General features: G+C 40.2%; 1 protein-coding gene across 1 annotated transcript in view; it reads left to right on the top strand.

The window, feature by feature from the left end:
- SORCS1 (sortilin related VPS10 domain containing receptor 1) overlaps positions 1–22,515 on the top strand; it is a 316,869-nt gene that overhangs the window by 263,194 nt on the left and 31,160 nt on the right. Inside the window, exons 16-19 of the mRNA XM_068949692.1 lie at positions 327–457; positions 9,311–9,424; positions 10,295–10,466; positions 21,260–21,446. Of these exons, the coding sequence (XP_068805793.1) occupies positions 327–457; positions 9,311–9,424; positions 10,295–10,466; positions 21,260–21,446 (604 nt within the window). The remainder of the gene's footprint in view (positions 1–326; positions 458–9,310; positions 9,425–10,294; positions 10,467–21,259; positions 21,447–22,515) is intronic.

Raw genomic sequence — 22,515 nt, forward strand, 5'->3', positions numbered from 1 at the left:
TCTCAGACAGCAGAGGGATCAGGCTGAGTTTTCAGTTGCTATGAAATCTAACTGGTAAATGAGAAATGGTCCTGAATCAAATATTCCTTTGCTTTGGAACAGATTCAGAACCAGATCAGAAATATAAGAAACCCCATATCATTTGCTGGTATGCATTAGGAAAGCTACTTTAGCTTCAATTAAAGCTTCAATAGCTTCAATTAGCTCCACTGTACTGACATGGCCTTTGACTTATCGTCATCTTCTCTTGAGTCACAGCCTCTACTGCACAGGCCTGGAGAAATTGTAGTGATGTTAGAGAAAGATATTTTTGGTTTTGCTTCCAGGGAGAAGCTTGCATCATGGGAGCAAAAAGAATCTATAGGAAGCGCAAGTCAGAGAAGAAATGCATGCAAGGAAAATATGCTGGAGCTATGACCTCAGAGCCATGCGTGTGCACAGAGGCAGACTTTGACTGGTAAGTAATGGGCACAAGAAATGTATGAGAGCTACATAAAATCATGTACTTCCCACCCCACCAATACTGGGCTCACTAGAAGTCTTTGCAGAGAGCAAAAATTAATAGGCATGTGTAGGCGGCTAAATAGATTGCTCCCCGATAACGTAGGTATGTCAGAAGAAAGAGAGGTGAAACAGATATCTCTAATCTGAGAGATTACTGAACCGATACCGAATAAACCATTCTCCAGGTCACATCCCCGCTCTTGCGTTAAGAAAAAAGGCCTGCTTAGCCTATCCAGCCACAGATCAGAAGTGGCTGTGTAAGCAGAATGTAGGGAATATATGTAGTGTGAAGCGTGCATAAATAATTAAAAAATATATACATATGCAATGCACATATATCTGCATGTATACATAAAAAAATATATACATATACACGTATATAGAGTAAGCCTTCAGCTTCTGGAAGTCAAGTACCTAGGGAATTCCTCATTCCTTTGTTATAACTGGACCGTCAAGTTTGATAGTCTCCAATATCCATAGCCTTCATGATTGAGTTATCTCCTTCTGAAGCTTTTTCTCCTCTGTTGTATGCTGTGGAAAGTAGTGTCCCCTGCTGAATCATGAATAGTGTGAAAAAACATCGACTTCCCAATTCCCACCAATTCCCAATAATTCGCACAAAAAAAAGATAGAGAACTACCCTTCCTCCTTCACATTTTCTGAACTATTCCTGATGATTAAGACCCCTCATATTACCTGCTTTTTCCAAGTCTGAGCCTGTCCTGAGACTCTCAGAGAAATGGTGGCTCTTTGGCGGTGCTGGTAACCCCCACCTTGTGTCTCACCCAACTAGATCTTTGCTGTGTTACGAATTGAACGCAGAATCTATAACACACTTCATGAAGAAGTTTATCTTATAAATACTTTATTTCTTTGCTATATGAGTTCACTCCAAGACCAAAAAAATTTACTTTTCTTCCCATCCCATCCTCCCATAACTGTAGTTTTATTGATTTTTTTTTTTTTTGTGTATAAAATCAAGACAGACAGGAAAACCTGAGGCAGACAGAGACATTGAGAACTACAGATAACATAATCTTATTCATCAAATGCTGCTCAAACCACTTTCATGAGGGGATTTCTAAAGAGATCTGTACCCAGAAGAGTTTCCAGCAAAGAGAAGAGCGTTTCTAGAAATTCAAGGCAATATAATGCAGTAGGAATAAAAAACAGTAAATGCTCTTGCACCAAACAAGAATAATGAAGAGCACACCTGGGCACTGATTTTATGCATATGTTTTCCTGAGGGATCCCTCATCTTCCACAGAGTTCTTTGTTAGGAAAAATGTATTCTAGTTCAACATATAGTTTGTCATTTAGGTGCCTGAAAGTTCTGGATATCAGCCTTTTTACATATCTCTGCTACTGTAAAAAGAATAGGAAACAACCAAAAAATGCTGTGAATGGGAAGGAAATTCCCTGAAAGGTTGGGCCTCCTAGTAAAGTGTGCAGTACAAAGCTGTGCCAGGCTCATGCCCAGGCTGAAGAAGAATCACAGGTGGGATAGCTCAAGGTAGACGGTTGATTCATTAGTGCTTAAACCCCTTAGACACTCAGGAAACATTTCTGATAAGTTTCCTTTCCCTGCAGGGCTTCTCTCTCTCTTTCTCTGTATGTTTTTATTTTATTAAATTGATTGTGTGATGTGCTAGTAAAAAACAGAGGTGCTAAGTACAAAACAGGAGTAGTACAGCAACATTTGCTGATGGAAACGTTCTTTATTTCTTTAACATTCTCTTAGAGGTAACTTGCTCTGAAAGGTCTCCTGGATCGTGAGAGAATCTCCCAGAGAAAGCTTGAATGGTTGGGGGCATATGACAGACCTTCACAGTTCACATGCACCCATGAGACTTCTCAAATCTGCTGGAATGGGCAGAATTAGGACTTTTTAAAAGTCATCTTGTTAAAAGTAGCCTGAGAAAAAACAGTCTTACAAGAACTCCAGCTCTGTTTTCTGAGCTGACTGATAAAAAGCCTTTCTGACCTAGGAGGGTTTTCCTGCTTCTAATGGAACTAGTTTTGTTTTAGAGCAAGCTATCTTCATCCCCTCCAGTTCTCTCTGAGCTCCTGTTATTCAACTTGTCCTCAGATCTGTATTTTGACTTTACCCATTCCAGCTTCCTTCCACGCTGCCTCTGAGGAAAAAAGAATAAAACATAGCTTTATACATCCCATTCAGAGGTATTATCCAGAAATAATCTTCACTTATTTATCTACTGAATGCAGTCAGGAGCATAGCTCTACTTAGATTTGTCAGAGGACAGAAAAGCCAGCAGGAAGACTGGCTAAAGAAGACGAAGGCGAAAAGGCATGGCAAAACCTCAGGAATTCTGCTGACTCTGCTGAATTGCTCAGACTAAAAAAGGGAAGCCTGCTGCGGCTGTACCGCAGCACTCAGTGGCTACCTTGTTGAGCTCTGTACCCGGCTTCACTTTCAGTGCATCCTGCGTAAGTCAGTTTGACAGGGCACTTGGAGGAAAATCAGTGAATAAACTCTTGCTGTGGCAGGAATGTCTCTGCAGAGCCCTTCCTGCAAAAGCAAGACGCACTTTCTTCATCCTCACTCACAACATTTCAGCAGCGCTTTTGAATTTTCTACTTGCCTTTTTGTGCTGGACAGAGCTTTTAGGTGAAGGAGGTTGAAGAGTGTAAGTGTCCTCCCAGCAGGGAGAAGCCCGTCTGCGGGCCGTGCTTGATTCTGCATTTTTGAAATAAACTAGGCAGTGTTTTATACTGATGTTAATGGTTACAGGATCCAGACTTATAACAAGAATTAAAGAGGAGAGCAATCCATGCCCCACACTGTGTAAAAGTTTATTTTCCTTTTGGCCATTGGATTTATATGGAGAAAATGCTGACTTTATTATCTAAGCTTATCAGAGCTTGGAATAAAAATCTGTCCATATGGTCTGCTAAGGTTAATAAAAAAAAGTTAGTGCTGTTAATCTTGTGAATGTGTCTTCTTATCAGTACAGGAAAAAAAGTCAGTTATAAAAGACAAAGATTTTGTAACGATTTTTCTCCTGGCTTCTCAGGGGCCGTTTCAAATCGGTATTCGGCCCACAGTAGTTCTTTCTCAGGCAAAAGGGCACATTTGTTTATTGTTTTACACAGCAACAAAACTGAGTGACATTAGAAATGACTGTAGTTTCCCTAGCCTTGGGAGCCTGAGCTCTTCTGACAGTAGAGGTCTATTGTCATGGGCTAGATCGAAAACTAGCTGGGGACACAGCTGAAACTGCAGAGGCTTCGTGCTCTGTGCATAGGCTGAGGCTCACAGCCAGAGGGCAATAGTGCTTCAGAAATAAGATGATGTAGAAACTGCAGAAGCCCTAGGCAAATCTGTCCTAGCAACTGCTTAGAAACAAGATTATGCTTCTTCATTTAATTGATTTGGGTAAATGGATGACACCGTTTCTTGTATGTTATTAAAGCATTAATTTACTCGTTTTCCTTACATTGTGTTCCTTCCTACCGTTTGAGCCTTATTACGGCAATATCTCTTCAGTAGAAACACCTCTTAGACAGAGATGGAAATCTTTTGGTGGTATTCATTCTTCAGCTACCTATCTTTCAGATCCTTTAATAGAAACTCTGAGTTAAGTGTTACTCTGTCAGTCCTTCCTCTGAACCTGCTGCCATTAGTACTGAGGCCTTCTCAAATTAGTGTTCCTGCGTCTCACACCTTCATGAGAAGTATGAACATGTTTACACTGGTGCTAGTGACTCTAAATATCCAGAGGGGGGCAAAGGTGTCACAGTGCAGCTGAGAATCCGATCCATTTATTTCTTGGCATTGATAGTATCAGCAAGGATCTGGCTCTTTTTTTTTGTTGTCTGGCACGTAAATTACACACCTGCCTGCTCAGTTTGGTTCTTATGCTAAAATACCAGAATCCTACATCGTGAGAAACTGTTCTGACAAGTTGTGGGAAGGCAGAAGGCAGTGAGTATGAGTAAACTAAGCTGGCTTTGTGTGTCAGCACTCATCAGTGCAGATGGTTATGCATGTGCCAGTTCTGAAATAAGGCACATATATTTGCACATCTCCATTTCGGTTTTGCTTTATCACTGAGGTGGGCTTGGTTAGCTAATGAATAGTAATTCTGAATGAGTTTTTAGTTCATTCTGAATGCTTGTGAAAAACGTAGAGTGACTATGCAAAATCTGTGGCTGAATGGATCCTTCTCTGAGATAAATCATCTCAAATCCTATAGTTCTGGGAAGCAAGAACAGCCCTTCTCTAACAGAAATCCACGCTTATACCATCAGCATAAACAGTGACACTGAATGACTAAAAGGACTGTAGAACTTTGCCACTGCAGCTACACTTAGTTATTCCGCAAGAGGCTTTGGAAATTGCAGAACAGTGACTACAATCGCAGATAGCTCGATTCCACCCTACTGAAAAGTTTGTAAAGCAGAAAATCAAAACCATAAGTGGCATTTTCAGGTCCTAGCATGGCTGACCTATATGCTTCAGGTGAAGCTGTTTAATGTTAAAGATGTCCTGTGGTTAGATGTTAAGTAATGTCCTGATTTTTGGAAGGTTTGAGCATGGCAATCACTCATCTGACTTAACTAATTATTTTGATATGTTAAAACAGTCAGATTTTAATAATTTTATATGGAATTGCAGTTCTTCCATGGCTGTGTGTTTGTGCAGGTCCATATTGAAATTATAAAATTTCCTAGGGAATTTAGTTTCCTTTTGATCATAACTGCCTGTGCTGCAAATAACCTTAAATTAGGGAATTTACTATCAGCTTTGAGCACGGATGTAGAACATCAGGAATGAATTAGTATCGGTTTCTAATTGCAGAGAAGATCTTGCAGTCCCACTTCAATAAGACTCCAGTTTAAACTAGTAGAAGGGGCCAGTGTAGAACCAGTATTAATCAGAGCTAAATGATGGCTGCTTCATACTGATAAAATAATCCATGTTGATAAATGCTCTGCTCTTTTTTGATAAGTGCGTTATCTATTTCACGTGAGTTCTTCTCAGGCAGGCACAAAATGTAGTCAATATATGCAAATTCCAGTTCCCAGCTACCTGGCAATGACTCGGCTAGCTGATGCCTTCCCAATCTCTAGACTTCACTATACTGGCTCGCGCTACGACAATCCAATTGAAGCTAATGCTTGTTGATTGCAACAAAGCCTGTTGTGCCAAACTGTAGGCAGCAATTTGTTGTCAGCATCAGCGTTCTGTGTGCATCAGCCTGTAGCCGAGGAATTCATTAGATTCCAAGACTGCAGAGGTGAACGGGGACCTGGTGCATCTGTAGAGAGATATGGAACAGCAATTCATGTCATTTGCTAGGATGATATTTCTGTGTGTTCTTAATGAGCCAGTCGATTTGCAAACCTAAAAACTTCACTGTGAAACTTCTGTGCTTAGAATTATTTCTGTACTGGAAGATTCTATAATTTAATTCTCTTGACTTTCAGGAATATGATCCAACTAATAGTCAAACCCAGTTAATTCAAACTCTGCTTGTCTAGATGTGCAGATACAATACCTAAGTGGCACTAACAGGAACCAAAGTTACAGCGTTAGTCTGGACATGCATGTAATAAGAAATCATAGACTGATGCTACTGTACTAAATTGGACTGTGGATACTGATTTCCTCTGAGGCAGATTTCACTGCATTATTTTGTTTAGTTTTCACCTGATTATGGAACATTCTGTGTGTACAGTGTTACAGCTTTTTAATTAGTGACACGTGATAACTTAGGAATACAGTGCTGTAGAGTTGACAATTGAGTTACAGAAATATAGGGATCCCAGTTGTACGTAAATATTTGTTTTCTCTAAGCAAATCAAAATGTTATTCCTCATTATAAAGTGTTTTCCATAGCCATAGTGTTCTTCCAGCAAGAATGATTAGAGGAGCACACGACAGTGGGAGAATAGGCTAGCTGCTGCTTCCAAAACAATTAAGCAATATTAAATTACTAGTATCTGAGTAAATAGATTGATGAAAATTCAGTTGTAAAAAGTATGGAAAAGACCATTTTGATCATCAAGTTCATTGCTGTTTCCTATGGTGTGTTCTCAATTACTTTGTTGTAGATATCCTGAGCAACATAGCTGCCAAAATGTTCCTTTGGAACAGCCGTTCACAGTCTAATGGATGTTCAGGAATTTTCCCCAGTGATATGCAGCTTTAATTTTCCTTTGCTTAATCTCATCTTTTTAATTTCTTCTTTTTTACATTACCTCAAAACATTTCTTTTCTTGATTCAGAAGGAAAAGTTGCAGTTTAGGATAAGTATAACAAATTCAACAAAAATAAACTGCAAAATCTCCCCTTTTTTTTTTTAAATCTCATCTCTTAGATCAATACTGAAGTTCTTAAAATTGTTTAACATTGCTTCAGTAAAATTTAATATTTTTTTGTAAGCCATCAAGTTTTGGTCCAGCAAGAAAAAAGATATTCGGAAAAGTCTTCGCAGTTTTAAACACTCTTACTTTTGTTGTTGTTATTCTACAAATATCACTGATTACACTACTGCCTGTTAGGAGCTACTGAATCTGGTAGCCCAACAGAGGCAAGGTTGCTGCAGCTGCATGTTCCCAGATTGAGCTAGAGCCTGAGGATGTATTCCCTATATGCATGCCCGCCCACATACACACAGTACGTACATATGTGGCTGGCCACACATATCAGCACAGATAGAAACTGCAGCACTCACGCAAGCAGCACCAATAGCATCATCCTATTCCCCTTGCTGTCTGATCAAGATGAAAGCCTATTAGTGGAAAACATATACATGTATCTACAATATGGATCCCACTAGTATCTATCTGGCTGTAGATACCCAGGTCTGTCCGATAGCTGGATCCTTGATCCCAAGTCTTCCCAGTGGCCTCACTCACAGGCATGGACGCAGATGTAACAGGTCTCTTCACTGGGTGGTGTGTACCTATATGGCCTAATCAGTAGCCGACCCCCTAGATCCCATGATCTCACCAGTACTAATTCTCAGACCTTCTAGTCTCTCTAGTATCCAGCCTAGATTATAGCTGCTTTGATACCTACCTTCCAAACCTCTTATTCTACTCTCTGGCTGATCTGCCTTGGTACTTGCTAGCAATTACACACACTAACAGACGCACACAATATATGTGCACTCCAGTCCCTCTAGCTGCTGCCACCCCAGATGCGTGGGCTCCTGCAACCCATGGTTTTACTCCAGTTGCTGACATTTAGACCTCCATGCACACACATGCATGCAGAATAGAGAGCCCTTCACACAGGAAAAGAGTTAGAAAGGAGTTTAATAGGAAGATAGGACAGATTCTGAGAATCATGTGTGGGCCATGGCCAGACAAGCAACCTTTTTACATGTGACCATCCCTTTTTCCTCTATTTTCCCACACTTGTTCCTCCCTAAACTACCTTAATCCCTCCTTTTTCCCTACCTTTGGTTCTTCCCCTCAATATTGCATAATAAATCTCATGCAATCCCCAAATACTTTCCCCAGCATCCCATAATGAGTCTCATGTGCCTGTAGGCAGTAACTCCACTCAGTGTTTAAGGTGATCTGTGGAGAGCGTCTCTCATTGACTCATCTGGTAGGTCTCATGCCCAGCCCACGGCTTGGTGGCTGTCCTGTGGCAGCAGCTCCATTGACTTCAGCTGGGTTATTGGGATTCCTCTGCTTGCTACTTGTCTGGGCTTCTTTGTGTGTATGGAAATGAGCCTGTAATCACATAACCTAACACTATCCTAATCCTGTTTTCTGAGAATGTCAAGCTACTTAACACAAACGAGGGATATTTGATAGAAGGACTGTGTTCTAAATAATAAGCAAAGTGGTGAGACCCTGCTTTTTTAAGATCATGTTGCAACTGGAATACTGGAATGTCTGTGGACTCTATAGCAGTGCTCAGAAGTGTTATCCCATTAACTTTTCAGTTACGGTCTATGGAGATAGCTCAGTAAGAGGAATAAGGATGATTTTCCAGCCAAACAGTTACCATTACTCAATGACTGGAGAGTAAAGCCAAATGTCAACTGAAAACTGGATTAAATCATTTTTTTATTTTATTTGTTCCACAAATAAGGAACTAAAAATGAACAATTTTTATGAAGTCTTTGTTTATCTGAAATCAAAAACAGTTTGAACTGTTGTTGATTTTTAGTGGAGCCAAAGCAAATTCAATCCTAACTAAACCCTAACTGGAACAAAAGAAGGTTACGTTCTGACTTGTTGTTTCTAACGCACAATTTTTGGTAGCAACTCCTCTTCCAAACCAAACTAAAATTGAAGATCTCAGCCCTTTTTTCCATTATCAAATACCCCTAGCTAATGTCTTCAGCCAGAGAGGTCTCTCAGAACTGTGGATTTTCTTCTATAGCTCATGTGATATTGTTTTCAAATAAAATTAATTCTTTAAAACATCTATTTTCTAAGATATGACTGAGACAGCAGTGATTGGAATTGGCTTAGATCTCCAGCTTTTATTATATTTGGGGCTAGTGCTGTACCTGAGAAGCAGTGTTAGACTGGGGAGGGAGAACAGGTAATGCAATAGGTCAGGAACTACCTGGAGTAAAACTTCACAGACTAGTTCTGCTGTTATTTGTCCTAGGAAATATCCAGGGTAACTACCCAAATCAAAAGTCAAAGCAAGATGAAGAATGTGCTACTCTGTCAGTAAAGATCTGAAATCCCAGCAAACAGACTGAGGAAAATCAAAACTTGTATCAATTTTAGAGAGTAGAAGCTCATATCTGCTTTTGTTTTTGTTTTTTTGTTTTTCCTATGATTACTTCTTTTAATGCTGAAACAGTGATTATGGATATGAACGTCACAGCAATGGACAGTGTTTGCCAGCATTTTGGTATAACCCGTCTTCCCTATCAAAAGACTGTAGCCTTGGACAGAGTTATCTCAACAGCACTGGGTAAGTGGCGCAATACAGGGTATTTTAGCAAGAGCAGCCATACAGTCCTTAAGCAAATGGCAACTACAGATTGCATTTTCCAAAGGTGAATCAAGGATCCCTAAAGCGCTTGGGACTTCCTTTTCATTGAGTTTGTTAGGGCTTGCAGTCTAGCCTACTAGATCTCCATAAGGTATGGTCCAGATCTTTTCCTGAAATTGGTATATATATGAACAGAAGTGATCAATGGGCAGCTATCCTGAATGCTGATTATTCTTTGGCCTTCTTGGATGTCAATGGAAGATGTAGCTGAAGTCAAGATATTGACCTCAAACTGCATTTCTGGTGTGAGTGATTAAAACAAAAGAATGAAAGCTGCCTTTTGGCATTTTGTACACTCAAAGATAGGCAGAATTTGCTTCTTTCTTCAACTCTGTTATTTCTAAGGCTGTAAAAGTGTTGCATCATCAGAGAGAATTGCTTCACATCTGATGAGAAGTGGATAGTTCTGTGGTATATGAGAAAATCTGTTTAACTATGCCCAAAAACCTAGTAATATATTTGAACTGCATATACTGCATGTATAACATTATTTAAAACTTCATAGTTTACATAATTATATGTTGCATGCAATTTATGTAGCACATAAAGGTGCCTATAGGTTTGCTATGCAGGAGAACACTAAATGCCGTTAACAACAGTATTACGCTACTTGTATGTTAGCCCCACATGCAATGCTTGGCTGAGGCAAATGCTAAAATATATTTGCTAATCTATTTTCTTCCAATTTTAACGATCTAAAGAAACCTTGAAAATGTTGCCTATCCCACTTACCCCCATTATGCTCTATGTCAGCACCTTGTGTAGATTTCTCTCTCTCTACCTTTGCAGGTACCGGAAAGTTGTTTCTAATAACTGCACAGATGGCGTGAGAGAACAGTACACAGCAAAACCACAGCAGTGTCCTGGCAAAGCCCCCCGGGGACTTCACATAGTCACATCTGATGGCAAACTGACAGCTGATCTAGGACACAATGTCACTTTCCTGGTTCAGCTGGAAGAGGTAGGCACTATTTTTGTGTTGCATCCCAGGTCTCTTGAGTGTATTTCAGTCTGATTCATGCCAGACAACACTTGGCAAAGTGGTGAAGAGGTGAACCAAGAGAGTATGAGGTAAGGTAGGTCAGCTACAGGATGTGGCTGGGTTGAAATATGCCGTAACAGATGAGGGGTGATGTATGGAGACGATGAGACTGAAAGTCTATTGCACTGCATCGAATAATAACTGGGAGAAGTTGACAAAAACTGGAAACTGGCTTGTACTGGGAATTTCACAATAGGATTGGAGAGTGCAGGTTTGAAACCTGATCCCTGTCCTTACCTGTGCTTTTGACTTCCTGCTGTGTTTGAAACTGAATTTCTGTTTTTACCTATCACTGACTTTCAATCCAACATAGCAAAAACGGCATGTGCAGATCTATCCTCATCACAAGGCTGGCGGGGATCTGCATACTGTTTAGGTGTTGGGGGCTGAAATCTCAAAATGTCATCATTATTAAGTCTGAAATTGATTGCAAATGTGAACCTGAGTCAGTCTTTAATCAGAACTCTTGTTTACTCTTGTATTTCTAACTTTACTTAATATTCTACTCTTCTTCCTCCTTTTATGAAATCCTTAGAAAAAAACGAATGGAGTCTTTTCTCCTATTTCTGCTGGTCAGCACTTCCCTATCTGTGATTTATTGTAGGCTCCCAAATGATGGCATTTACAAAGTAACTTTTTTCCTTTTTTCCCCCTAATCCAATTTGATTTCTTTAAGCTTCTGCCTTTTTTTTATGTAGCTCGCCAATAAAACCTAAGAACAACCATGCTTTTACACTAAGACACAATTTACATCCCTTTATAGCTTAGAATATCCACGGAAATTACTTCTGACCGTCTCCATAGTAAATGTCATCTATAGTGAGGAAGGAGAAATGAGGATGACCTCTGGAGCTGACTTTTGTAGGTGTGGGTTAGGGTTTTTACATCTCTATTATTGATGCTTTCCTCAGCAAACAGGTGTCCTGATTTGTAAAAGCAATAACGTATAAAATCGTGTCTAACCTGAAGCAGTTGTTAAACCAGAATGTTTGTTTTCTCCAAAATATGGTCACTATTTCTCAGTAGTGACAATCATACAACGCAACCACTGCAGATGCAGTCATAACAGTATAGACATGTTCATTTTGGTGTAACTCTTACTCATATTTAGGTGAATATAATCTGACCTGGATAAATTACAAATTTCCGTCCTTAAAGGTGAAGAAAAGAAGTCCAAAATGAGATGCAAACTTTTCATGTTTCTTGCCCCAAAAGTGGCTAAAAAAGGTGTAGTTGTATACCAAAATAAAATTGCTTCTTACGTTGTCTTTTTTCTCAGAAAACTTTTAAAACAAATTGAGGGAATAAGGTGGGTTTTCTGAGACATCAGTGGCAAAACAGGGAGAGGCAATCTCCCAGAGTATGGGAAACTCGGAAGTAATGTCCTGTTCTTCCTCCTGTGGTTGTTTGAACTCACATATCCCCTATGAGTGCCCTGACCACTCTCTTAGACATGGATCTGCTCTGGTCTGTTCTCCATCTTTTCTGTAGATTCTGGTCTTGGTAGCACTATTTCAGTATTTTCCAGAGTCTGGAAGCAACATCAGCTCCATTAGGAGATAGGGTCTTTCTCATGCTGTGCATCAGGGAAGTATCTAAGGCATATTTTGAAATGTAAGTCAGCTGCTGAGGAAGTCTAAAAGGAGCCCTATTTCAAGAGAGCTGATAGGGCAGGGTTTAGGAACTGCTCTGAGGGCTGAAACAGTATTGATCAACCTCCAGCTTTGATGACTGCTCTCCCTGCTTGATGAATTCCAACCTCATACTTCTACATCTATAGGCATAAAGGAGCTACAGTGCAAACAGCAAAACTTTTGGGTGAATTTGACCCAATCTGACAATGACTTGCGAGCTGACACGTTGCAGCAAAAGATGTATTCAATAAACAAATATTTTTTTCCAGCTGTATGTAAGCTATAGGACTATAAGATATGATTATAGCAGCATAACTGTATATACACTGAAGCATTTACTAATTTAATTATTTCACTAACAAACATCACACTACTAACTAGAAAAGTTAAACCACTCAGCAAAAGAACAGCCACCTTTTTATAGAATAAGTATTTAATTCCTTTCCTTCCATTGCAAACACGGTGGAGATATCACAAAACTTCCCATTTTCTGTTTAATTCTGCCTTGCAGAATATGCAGTCCTGGATGTTCAGCATTCAAAAAAATATGTGCCACTCCATTTTTGCTGAAGAGAAGACCATCAGACATGTCAGAAAAGGCTGGCTATGCCTGTACGTGCATGCATGATTTTCCCCAAGGGTATATGACGATGTATCCTATTCAACCCTTGCTTCCTGGAGGGATGACCAATATTTTATGTACTTAACCCTTTGCTGGGGACTCTTCCTTTAGCTTATATCACACTTAATGTCTTTTAGGATATAAAAAATGGTGGCCTTTGCTCATATCATAGTCCCTTTGCATCTTAAGATCTCCTCTGTCCTTTTGAAGCCCTTAGATCGACACAGTTGATCCATATACTGCAGCCTCCCATCTCTTTTTGTTCAGGCTTATGTTCCATTTAACCTGAAAGACAGGAAAGAGGAAGATAAGAAGTGGGTGAGCCAAGAAGAGAGAGCTCTTTTGAGATTTGTATGGTTATTATCTTTCCAGGCCTTTCCGCTCTATCTAAGGACTTGCTTGAGTCCAAAAAGGAGGAAGAACTGTAGATGCAGGCTCACTAGAGGTCCTGAAAAATCACTACATCTCTGTAGTGCAGGTAATTACTAAGAGGGGAGGAAGAAGCAAATGCTTCTTCAGTAAAAACCTGATGTTTGCACATAGCTGTGGGAGTCAGGGGCAGGAATAACAGTGCAGGGGTTTCTCACGGAGTCTCCTTATGCCTGTAGTGATTCTCAAGCTTGGGACTACGTTGTTCTGGCACTGACACAACGTCAGTAAAAGATGTCTTCTGAGGAGAAACAAGGACAACACATTCAGAAGTGTTCTGCTATTGAAAAGACACAAAAGAAAAATAATTACTGGACTCTATGCAAGTGAAGAGGGGGCAGATACCAAAACCAGCAGTGCACAGAGCATTGATGATTTCTGAGAACTGGGATTCTGGCCCAGTTTTTCTAACCCTGCGTAACATGCAATTTTCCTGTAAACTAATTATATTTGGCATCATATAAATATCATTTAAAGTAACAACAAGCAACACCTCATATTTAAATAATCTGAACGTAAGAGCACTTTCCAAAGTGGTCTAACTTTCCTGTCGCTTTTTAGGATCTATGAATGAGTTCTTAAAAATTGTTCGTAAAGTCACCTTGCAATTAATGTCTTTGGTCTCTGTCATTGGAAAGATTTGTCCAGGTAGGTTCTTTTATTAGTCTGGGTGTATTCATCATGGTATTCTTAATGGATGAAAACAGCCACTAATCATCAATATTTCCTTTTATGATTCCCATGGGTCCCATTGTACTAAGCATTATACAAGTGTTTAATAAGGAGAGCACCTAGTTCTGCTGGTAATTTTGCTTTTAAATTTCCTTTGAGCTAAGCAGAATAGCGACAGTGTGTTTGTCACTGAATGGCAGTACAGGAAAAAACGAGTTGTGCTTAAAAGCAAATTTTCAAATTGCATTGAAGTGCTGCTAGCTTAAAGGTTAATGTTTTGTTCTCTCCGGACTGTATGCACAGACCTATGGCTGGTACCTATCACACTGGGGGGCTCAACAGAACTGTTTCTCAACCTGAACAGATTCCCTTGCTTTATTTTTGAACAGCAGCAGAAACAAAACAAAACAAAAACTACAAGGTCATTTTCCCTGCTGAAGTTTTTCATCGCAATGTCCCCCATCACATGGCCATGTAGGTCTCTTGCCTGTCAAAAACCCCATTGTTATTTGTGTGGGGAATGTCAGACACCTCTGATGTTTGCTGTACTGCTTCAGCAGAGACACTAAAAGCAGCAGGCTCCAGAACAGCTTTGCAGCACAATGGCTTTCAGACATGTTTCATCTGATTGCTCATACATCTTTGCTGAGGAAATGGATGGCAGCGACATTCAGGGCAGAAAGGTTCAGGGCTTTAGCTGTTTCATTACAGATAATTCACAGAGAAACTGCCTCCTCTAATTTATTTTTTAATCTTGATAAAACGACAGTCAAAAATCTTTGACGTTCCAGGTCTGCTTCACTTCTCATTTGCCAAAGTCACTCCACTAGGCATGGATGTTGACTTGCTTTTGACTACTTTCTGCTGCTACATGATGTTAGCATTAGGCTAAGGTGGTTTTCCCTTCCAGATGTGTGGGGAAAAGTCATTTGTTCTTATAGTTCAGCCCTGGGCTAGTATTGAGGCAATCTGAACCCATTCCTGAACTGAGCTCTGAACTGTTCCTCTGTGACCTTGAGTAAGAAACTTAATCTTTCCATATCTTTGTTCCCTACCTTGAAAACAGAGCTTTCCTTTCTCTCACACACCCTCCATGCCTTTCATTTTTGCACTTGAATGCTCGTAAGGCCAGAGAAATCCCTCTTACCATGTGAATATACAGACGAAGACCTGATCTTCGTCGAGACTGCTATGGTTTCTGTAATGACAATGTTATTGAATGTTTGCCTAAGGTACATAGCGTCTCAGGTACACTTAAGGAGCTCAGGGGACACTGCTGGTGGGACAGTACTATTAGCATTTCCCATCTCAGCACTGTGATTCAGTGCAATTCAGAATTCAACTCAACTGAAGTCTCTGGAGATGAGCTTAGAATTAGGGTTGTTTTGATTGTTGATGTGCCCAAATTAAAAATGTAAAGCTAGTAGTACTTGAAAGCACAGGCTGTAGTTCTTTGTGGTATCCTACTGTGTTCCCTCATTTGATATCACCAGTCAGTTAGTAATGATTATGAAAATCTGAAACCTTCATCCTAACTTTTAATGCAAATGCTGAATCATGGCTGTTTCTCTCACTAACACTTTCACATTTCTGTTAATAACACATAGCCAAAGATCTGTACTTCCCTCCCCGCACCTGTCATCCAATATATAATTGCATTTTCTATATGACAACTTGATTGGGAGAAATCAGAGCCTTTCGTACATTTTTAGATTCGCTGCTGAAATTCCATAAAAACATATAAAAGTTGACCCCTCTTCATGATGACACACAGCACTACAGTCTTGTAATACACCTCCAGTCACAGAAGTCGAATTATTCGGAGTCACCCTGAGAGGCTGTATTTATTGATTCCTGTGGAGCACAGAAGATGTAGTCTTGTAAAAGGAAAAAAAGAAGATCATAGCCGAGTCGTGCGGGCAGAACTGGCAGTTACGATGAATGATTTGATTGGTATAGTTAACTGATTTGGTTAGAAAAAGAAGCACATGTGGAAAATATCGGGCTATTTGTTCTGATAAGAGAGACTGCCATTCAATTTCTGCTTTTAACAAAGTTAAGAGCATCTCTTTAAGCAGGAACATACATAGGAATGCATGATTTTCAGTACTCGATCGAGTTGTCCTTGAACGTCTGTTTAAAATTAAGCACGTGATTAAAATGGACCCGTGTTAAAGGCTTCCTATGCACAGATAGATATTCAGCGATAATGAAAATATCTTTGGCAAATATATTCTGATGGTGACAGAAAAATACCACAGAGGGAAAGGGGTTAATGTAAAGAAAGCACGAAACAGACTTATGAGGCGTTCATTCAGGAAAACAATCCAACAACAGCAGTGTCCTCTTGCGGAGGATAATTAAATCCATTTTCAACATCTGTAAGGAAGAGAAACAAGTCAATGCATAATTGAAGACTTTAAAATTAAATCTGAAGCATGGACTCAAAATTAAAAACTTAGAACTGTGTTTCATTGTTTTAATACTTCAATTTACGTAATAAGGACTAAAACTTAATAAGGGAAATTCATGATTACAGCCTTCTGGGTGAGATTCAAATAGAACATTTGAGACAGAATCCTCTTTAGATTGATTGAAATGAGCCATAATTTCACATATACCAAAATACTAAAGTATGCATAAAAGTAATCAAAATGTAACAATATTGTTGCAAGCAGTATAGGCAGTTTCTAGCATACCCCCAGGCATGAAGCTTCAGAGAGTTTATTGGAAGCAGTTAGGTCTTGTATTTGCTCTAGATTTTTATTCTTTTTGGCAAGAAGCAGGAAAGATGTACGTTGGCTTGGGGGGAAAAAAATCTTTTGTTCCTATGTGAAAATCTCCTAGCCATTTAGTGAGGAAAATTCCTTATAAAACAATTATTTTCTGAACTATTGCTATTATTTTTTCTTTTAATATCAACTGTCATATCAGTAGAGAGCATTAGATGAGGTCTCTAGAAACTTGTTTTTATTTCCCAGGGCTTTTCCTCAGGCTAAAAGGAGCACTCATGTGCTCATGTTCAGCATATGCTTAAGTCTCTAGTTGGACTAAACCCTTTACCAGGATTGGTGCAATGCACTTAAGATAATACCCAACTTCATGGGTATCGTGTATATTTAACACGAGGTAACAGTATCCATCAGAACTACTTTTATTTTGTAAGCTATTGTAATAGGTTGCTGGCTAGCTCAGTGTGATTAAAATACAGGTACTGAATGCAGAGAAAAATGGCCAAGTCCCATGATGCCTAAGAGCACTGGCATTAAAGATCTCTCACAGTGAAGGCCAAAGAGGCTGCACACCAGAGACACCACTCAGCTCGGAGCTGATGGCTGCAGAGTGCTTCGCTGGGGCTGCAGAAGCGATGCACAGAGTTCAGTGGCCACCTTATTGAGGCTCAGAGCTTCAGAAAATCCTAGCACGTAGCACTGGGTTTGTCAATATGATGAGGAGAAGCTGGGAAAAGCAGCAGGAGAGATTTTAGCAAGATGTATGTATATGTATAAAATTGTTGCAAAGCAAAAACATTTCTTGGTAAAATAACCACATCTAAATGGCTCTTTAGAGCTGTCTGGGACACAGCTGCTGGGACTGATGTAGATCGATTATGAGCTATACAGGAAATGTTTTGGTCTTGGCTCACTTGCTTTCTCTTTTTGTCTTATTCTGCCTGTGCTCTTACCTGGCATTAGATAAAGCAGTCTAACAAGTCAAAAATACAGTCTCTATGTTTTCCTGACTTTTCCCCCTCTTCCTAAGCTAAAAATTGTAAATGTCAGCTTTTCAAAATGTGGCATTTTCAAAAGAGTGTTACAGCCTGGATTTTACTGAATGGAAAATATATTTCTGGTTCAAAGGGTTTTAAAACAAAATGGGAAAGGCCAAGACAAATGAAAAGACTAGGGGAACAGCAGCTGAAGATCTCCAGTTAGATTTTCAGGAGATATCTCTGTCAGCATCTCTTTTCCCTGGAGAATTTAGAAGAAAAATTGAAATGTAAATCCTGCATGCCTAAGAAATGGCTCCCTTCCCCAGCAGCACTTGCAGACACCATGGGTTTCATGGCTGTGCAGAAAATGAAGACAAGAGAAAAATCACTTGTTAGAGCATTAACTCTGACTCTTGCAGAAACAGGGCTATTCTAAAATGCTGTCATCCTTTTCATCTTTCTCTGCTACCTCAAGTGCAGTGTTACCGCATGACCTTAAATATACTCAGAGATGATAAGGCCAGCAGGGTCACTGCGGTGCTGCAGTTTTGACCATGGGGACAGCTTATGTCCCAGCAGTATAGCTTTACTGAATGATGTTCAAGGACATAATCTGTTTTTAGTTACAAATGATGACTAAAACCTTAGTGACGATGTGCCTAGAGGAACTGGGAGAGCACCTAAGGGCACGGCCAGATATTTCAGACCAGAGGTCTCTCTGCCTTTGGTTGAAGTCCAGCACTGTGCTCAAGTGAATATATCTCTCCTCTGATGAGGGTTCAGAGCCGAGTAGCTCATGTATGCCCAGATCTGTCTGTGGAGGCATAATCCGTTCGATGCCTCCTGTTTTCCCTGTCAGACAGGGCACCACATCAAAAGTGCCTGAAGCACTTCACATCATGTTTCAAATTTTGCACTGTGCCATCTTTCAAATCACTTAGGTCACTAAAGTACTTAACTGTATACTTAAGCTTGTCTCCTGTGTTCCTAATTGCTCTTCATAGGGACCACTGTGAAACTCCTAGTCTGATCCCCTGCGTAACACAGGTAGGAGACCTTGCCTCTGTGATTTTTGTCTGAGAAAAAATTAAGTGCATGGTTAAACTTAGTAATGCCTCAGATGAGGAACTTGCTAAGAGCTTTGCTGAATCGAGACATGAGCAGTTTGCATTGCTCAAGCAGCTTTCTTAGATTTAACAATATCTATTGAAGACTGCAGATGCTACGATGTTAATTACTGAGAGAAGCTCATTTAAGAGCCACCCAAGGGCAATCTGAACCTACAAGATCCCCGTGTTTCCTTCAAACTTGATATTTAAGTTGGCCTTCTCTAGCATCTCACACAGTATTTTTGTCCTCGCTGGTCCTCTCAAGCGGAGAATGGGAGTGTTCCTGTCTGTGCTTTAGAGACAACAGGAGGGGAAATGACGTGGGATATCTGTAGGAATCCCAAGGTGCGTGCCTCTGTCACAGGAGGTCATCCCACCTCCGAAATGGGATCCTCTAAAACAGAGCAATAGAATTATTTTTTTCTCTTCCCTTTGGAAGCAACTGAGTTTTGGGTAGTCAGGCCAGGGACTGAGACTTAGACCCACCCTGTGGAAGGGTACTAGGGTAGTATAAGGGCTTTGTCTTTAACCTCCGAGTACAGAGCGTCTAGGACAATCCTTCTCTCTTGCTGGTCCCCAGGTATAGCTCTGCTCCTCCCCACTTTCCATTCAGGCAAGCCTCCACTCTTTCTGCCTTGACAACAAGTGATAAAAATACTGAGGGAACATGAGGAATGTAATGATGACATTACAGCTCCCTCCCATACACACACATTTCCCTTTCCAGTGTGGAAACCTATCTGATGCCAAACATTTACACCAGTACCTTTCATTCTACTTGGGCATCCAAGAGCACTGCTTCTCTCTCAGGGGTGGCGGGAGGGAAGGGAAACCAAACCAAAGTAAATTAAATGTTCTTTCAGCCCATTTTATGAACTGCCCTCAGCTATTAATTTAACAGCATTCTTCCAGACCGTGGCAGCTGCTTCAGCACACCAGACTGTGGAGTAAGCTGCACCATAGCAACAGCCAGTAAGCGTGAACATAGCCAGCATAAGGATCATGCAGAGCCACGGAGGGGCACTTTCAAAAGGAGCAAGAATGCTCAAAAATAAGACAAGGTGCCATGTCTTAGCTGAAAAGGAGAGGATCCATAGCAGCCACTGTTGTTATATAGGTCAGTAAAGGCTTTGTAGCCATCTGGCTGTCAGAAACTGCCTTTACCCTAGGCATATCACTGCCTAGTGACAAGAGAGAATCCCACCAGTGTTTCTAGTGCACAAGACACAGGCTGTCTGCATCGTTGTGTGTGTCTTTTGAACCAAAAATCCTTGTAACCAAAAAGTCAAAAAATTGTTTTTTTCTGTAAAACAGAATAAGAAAATGGCATCACTCCCCTCTTTTGGGTATAAACATGTTTTAGAGCTGCTTGATATCTCTAATGTTGAGTTTAATGAAGCTGTATGAGACAGGCTGGAATTCAGTTTCTGGAGTGGAAGATCAAAAACCGTTGTACGCTTATTTCACACAAGAGAGTCCCTCTTCTGGCATAGAAAACACTGATCCCTGATATCCTCGACTTTTGTTCTGTCATATTTTGTTTGTTTGTTTGTTTTACAGCTGTATATTTCTCTTTTTTTTTCCTTTTTTTAATTTCTCTTTTTGTAATTTATTGTATCAATTATGAAACGTGCTAGATTAGCAGCCCAGGAGACTAATATCACAAGGTGGCAGTCTGAGTTATATCACAAACCTACTCTGCTAGGCTGCTAGGATTTTCTCTAGACACGAGGAAAAGAGTTTAATGAGCGCAGTTAATTTCTTAGCCCTTCCCTTCTGAAGCAAGCAACAAGGGTCGTGTCGGTAGTGCCGGTGGCTGTTGTGAGGTAGATACAAATCCAGCTCATTGTAAATCAGGCCACTGAACAAGTCTTAAGTTGCTGTAAGCTGTCACCTTTACCACGTGAGGCTGAAGGGGTTCTTTTGACATCCCATTTCTTTGATATGGTTGACTCTTCCCTCGGGAAAGGGTGAATGTCCTAGAGGACTTCTGTTTTATCATTCTGCTTTTTATGATTTTAAGTGGAAAAGATCAAATTGTTAGACTGTTTCAAAGACAGAGGTAATCTCAATAGCTGCCTGCATCCTGAATGAGATGTAAGCGAGCACCATTCCCACTACCGCACCATTCCTGCGGTTCACTGGAAGGAAACCCAGAGGGAATGTGCCAGTTTATTTTCCAAAAGATCACTAGTCCTCCTGAGAATTAGGTAACCTGTGCTACAGCAGTACCTTAGAAGACACCACTGCAGTCAGACTCAACCTGAGCCAAATCTCAGGAAGCATCACCTTCTCTCTACTGACTATTGAGGAGGTTGATGAAGTGACTTTTTTTCCTCAGCTAATATCAAACCTTGCAACTATCATCCGGATGGTCTAGGTCTGCTAAGTTTGATCCAGTCTCTCAAAATCATTTTCTGTAGCTCCCTTCAGAATGCCTGCTGATATCTGGGATGGTCAGCTGAGGTGCTAGGAAGTCTCTTTCAAAGAAAAGCAGCATCTATTTTGACCCTTTTCCTTTTCTGTCACCACAGGGAGACCTCCAGAGATCTATCATTCAAGTGGATTTTGGAGATGGCATCACTGTGTCATATGCCAATCTCAGCTCGACAGAAGATGGGATCAAGCACATCTACCAAAATGTGGGCATATTCCGAGTGACTGTGCTAGTGGAAAACAGTCTGGGATCTGACAATGCTGTCCTCTACTTGCATGTAACGTGTACGTTAATGCTCATTGTTAGCTTCTGATATACTTTAAAAAAGTATTACTTGCCCTTAGTAAGGATGTTTGGAGGTTTGCAGCTGGCAGGGAATTGATGGGAGACAATGAGTGTTTGGCTGTCCTTCAGCTGAGGGCTCCAGACAAAGAGGAGCCACAGAAAATAGTAACAATTGCTTTTTAAACCATGCTTAATGTCTAATTTTTGGTAATCTAATTTGAAATACCTCAAAGGAGTGTCTAGCCCTTTCTGAAAAGAGCCTTCATTAACACATTTATACTTCTGAAAAACAAATATATCCAGGTCTTTAATCACTTTCAAAAGCCTTGTCTTATACTTTGCGCACATTATGTCCTCTAATGAAATGCAACCACATCTGGGATGGAAACCAGTGTGTTTCAGTCTCTTAGTTGTCATAGGAACCAAGATCCTGATGTTAAAGAATATAACAAGAAGAAATATTATCTCCACATTGCTCTTCTGCTGTTATTTTTAGCCTTTTCATACTTCAGCTGTCTCTAATTTACAACTGAAATGTATCTTAGTCCTTGCTTTAAAGCCAGCAGTGTTTTCTTTCATATTTATTCTAGCATGCAGTTATGATTCCAAACAGTTGGCCTACTATTGAAAATTTGTAACATTCCTAAATTTGGTTGGGGCCATCATTTGCTTTATACAGTGAGCTTTTTGGTTGGTTATTTATATTTTGGATGGTGTGCCTGTGTGGTGGAATTACTGAAAAAAAAGGATATCCCAAACCTAAAAGTTATAACCACAGAAACTGTCCTTAATACCACTTAGCCTCTACCAAAGTAACTCGACATGTTGTCTAAATAACTTACTGCATTCTATGTACTTCAGCTCCACTTTTGGAGTTACTTCATACAGCGTGAAAGCAGCTGCCTCTTCAGTGGGAAAGAGCAGCTCTTTAATGGTGCACAGTCATACCAAGAGATGAGAGCCAGTGGGAGGTGAAGATCGGAGAGAGATCAGAGGTTTATGAGGGAGTACAAAGGGAGCAGAAGCAAATATCTCCCTGAACTCCTCCCTTCAAAAAGACCATCAGTT

This window comes from Struthio camelus, chromosome 7, assembly GCF_040807025.1.
Source record: "Struthio camelus isolate bStrCam1 chromosome 7, bStrCam1.hap1, whole genome shotgun sequence".
NCBI lineage: Eukaryota > Metazoa > Chordata > Aves > Struthioniformes > Struthionidae > Struthio > Struthio camelus.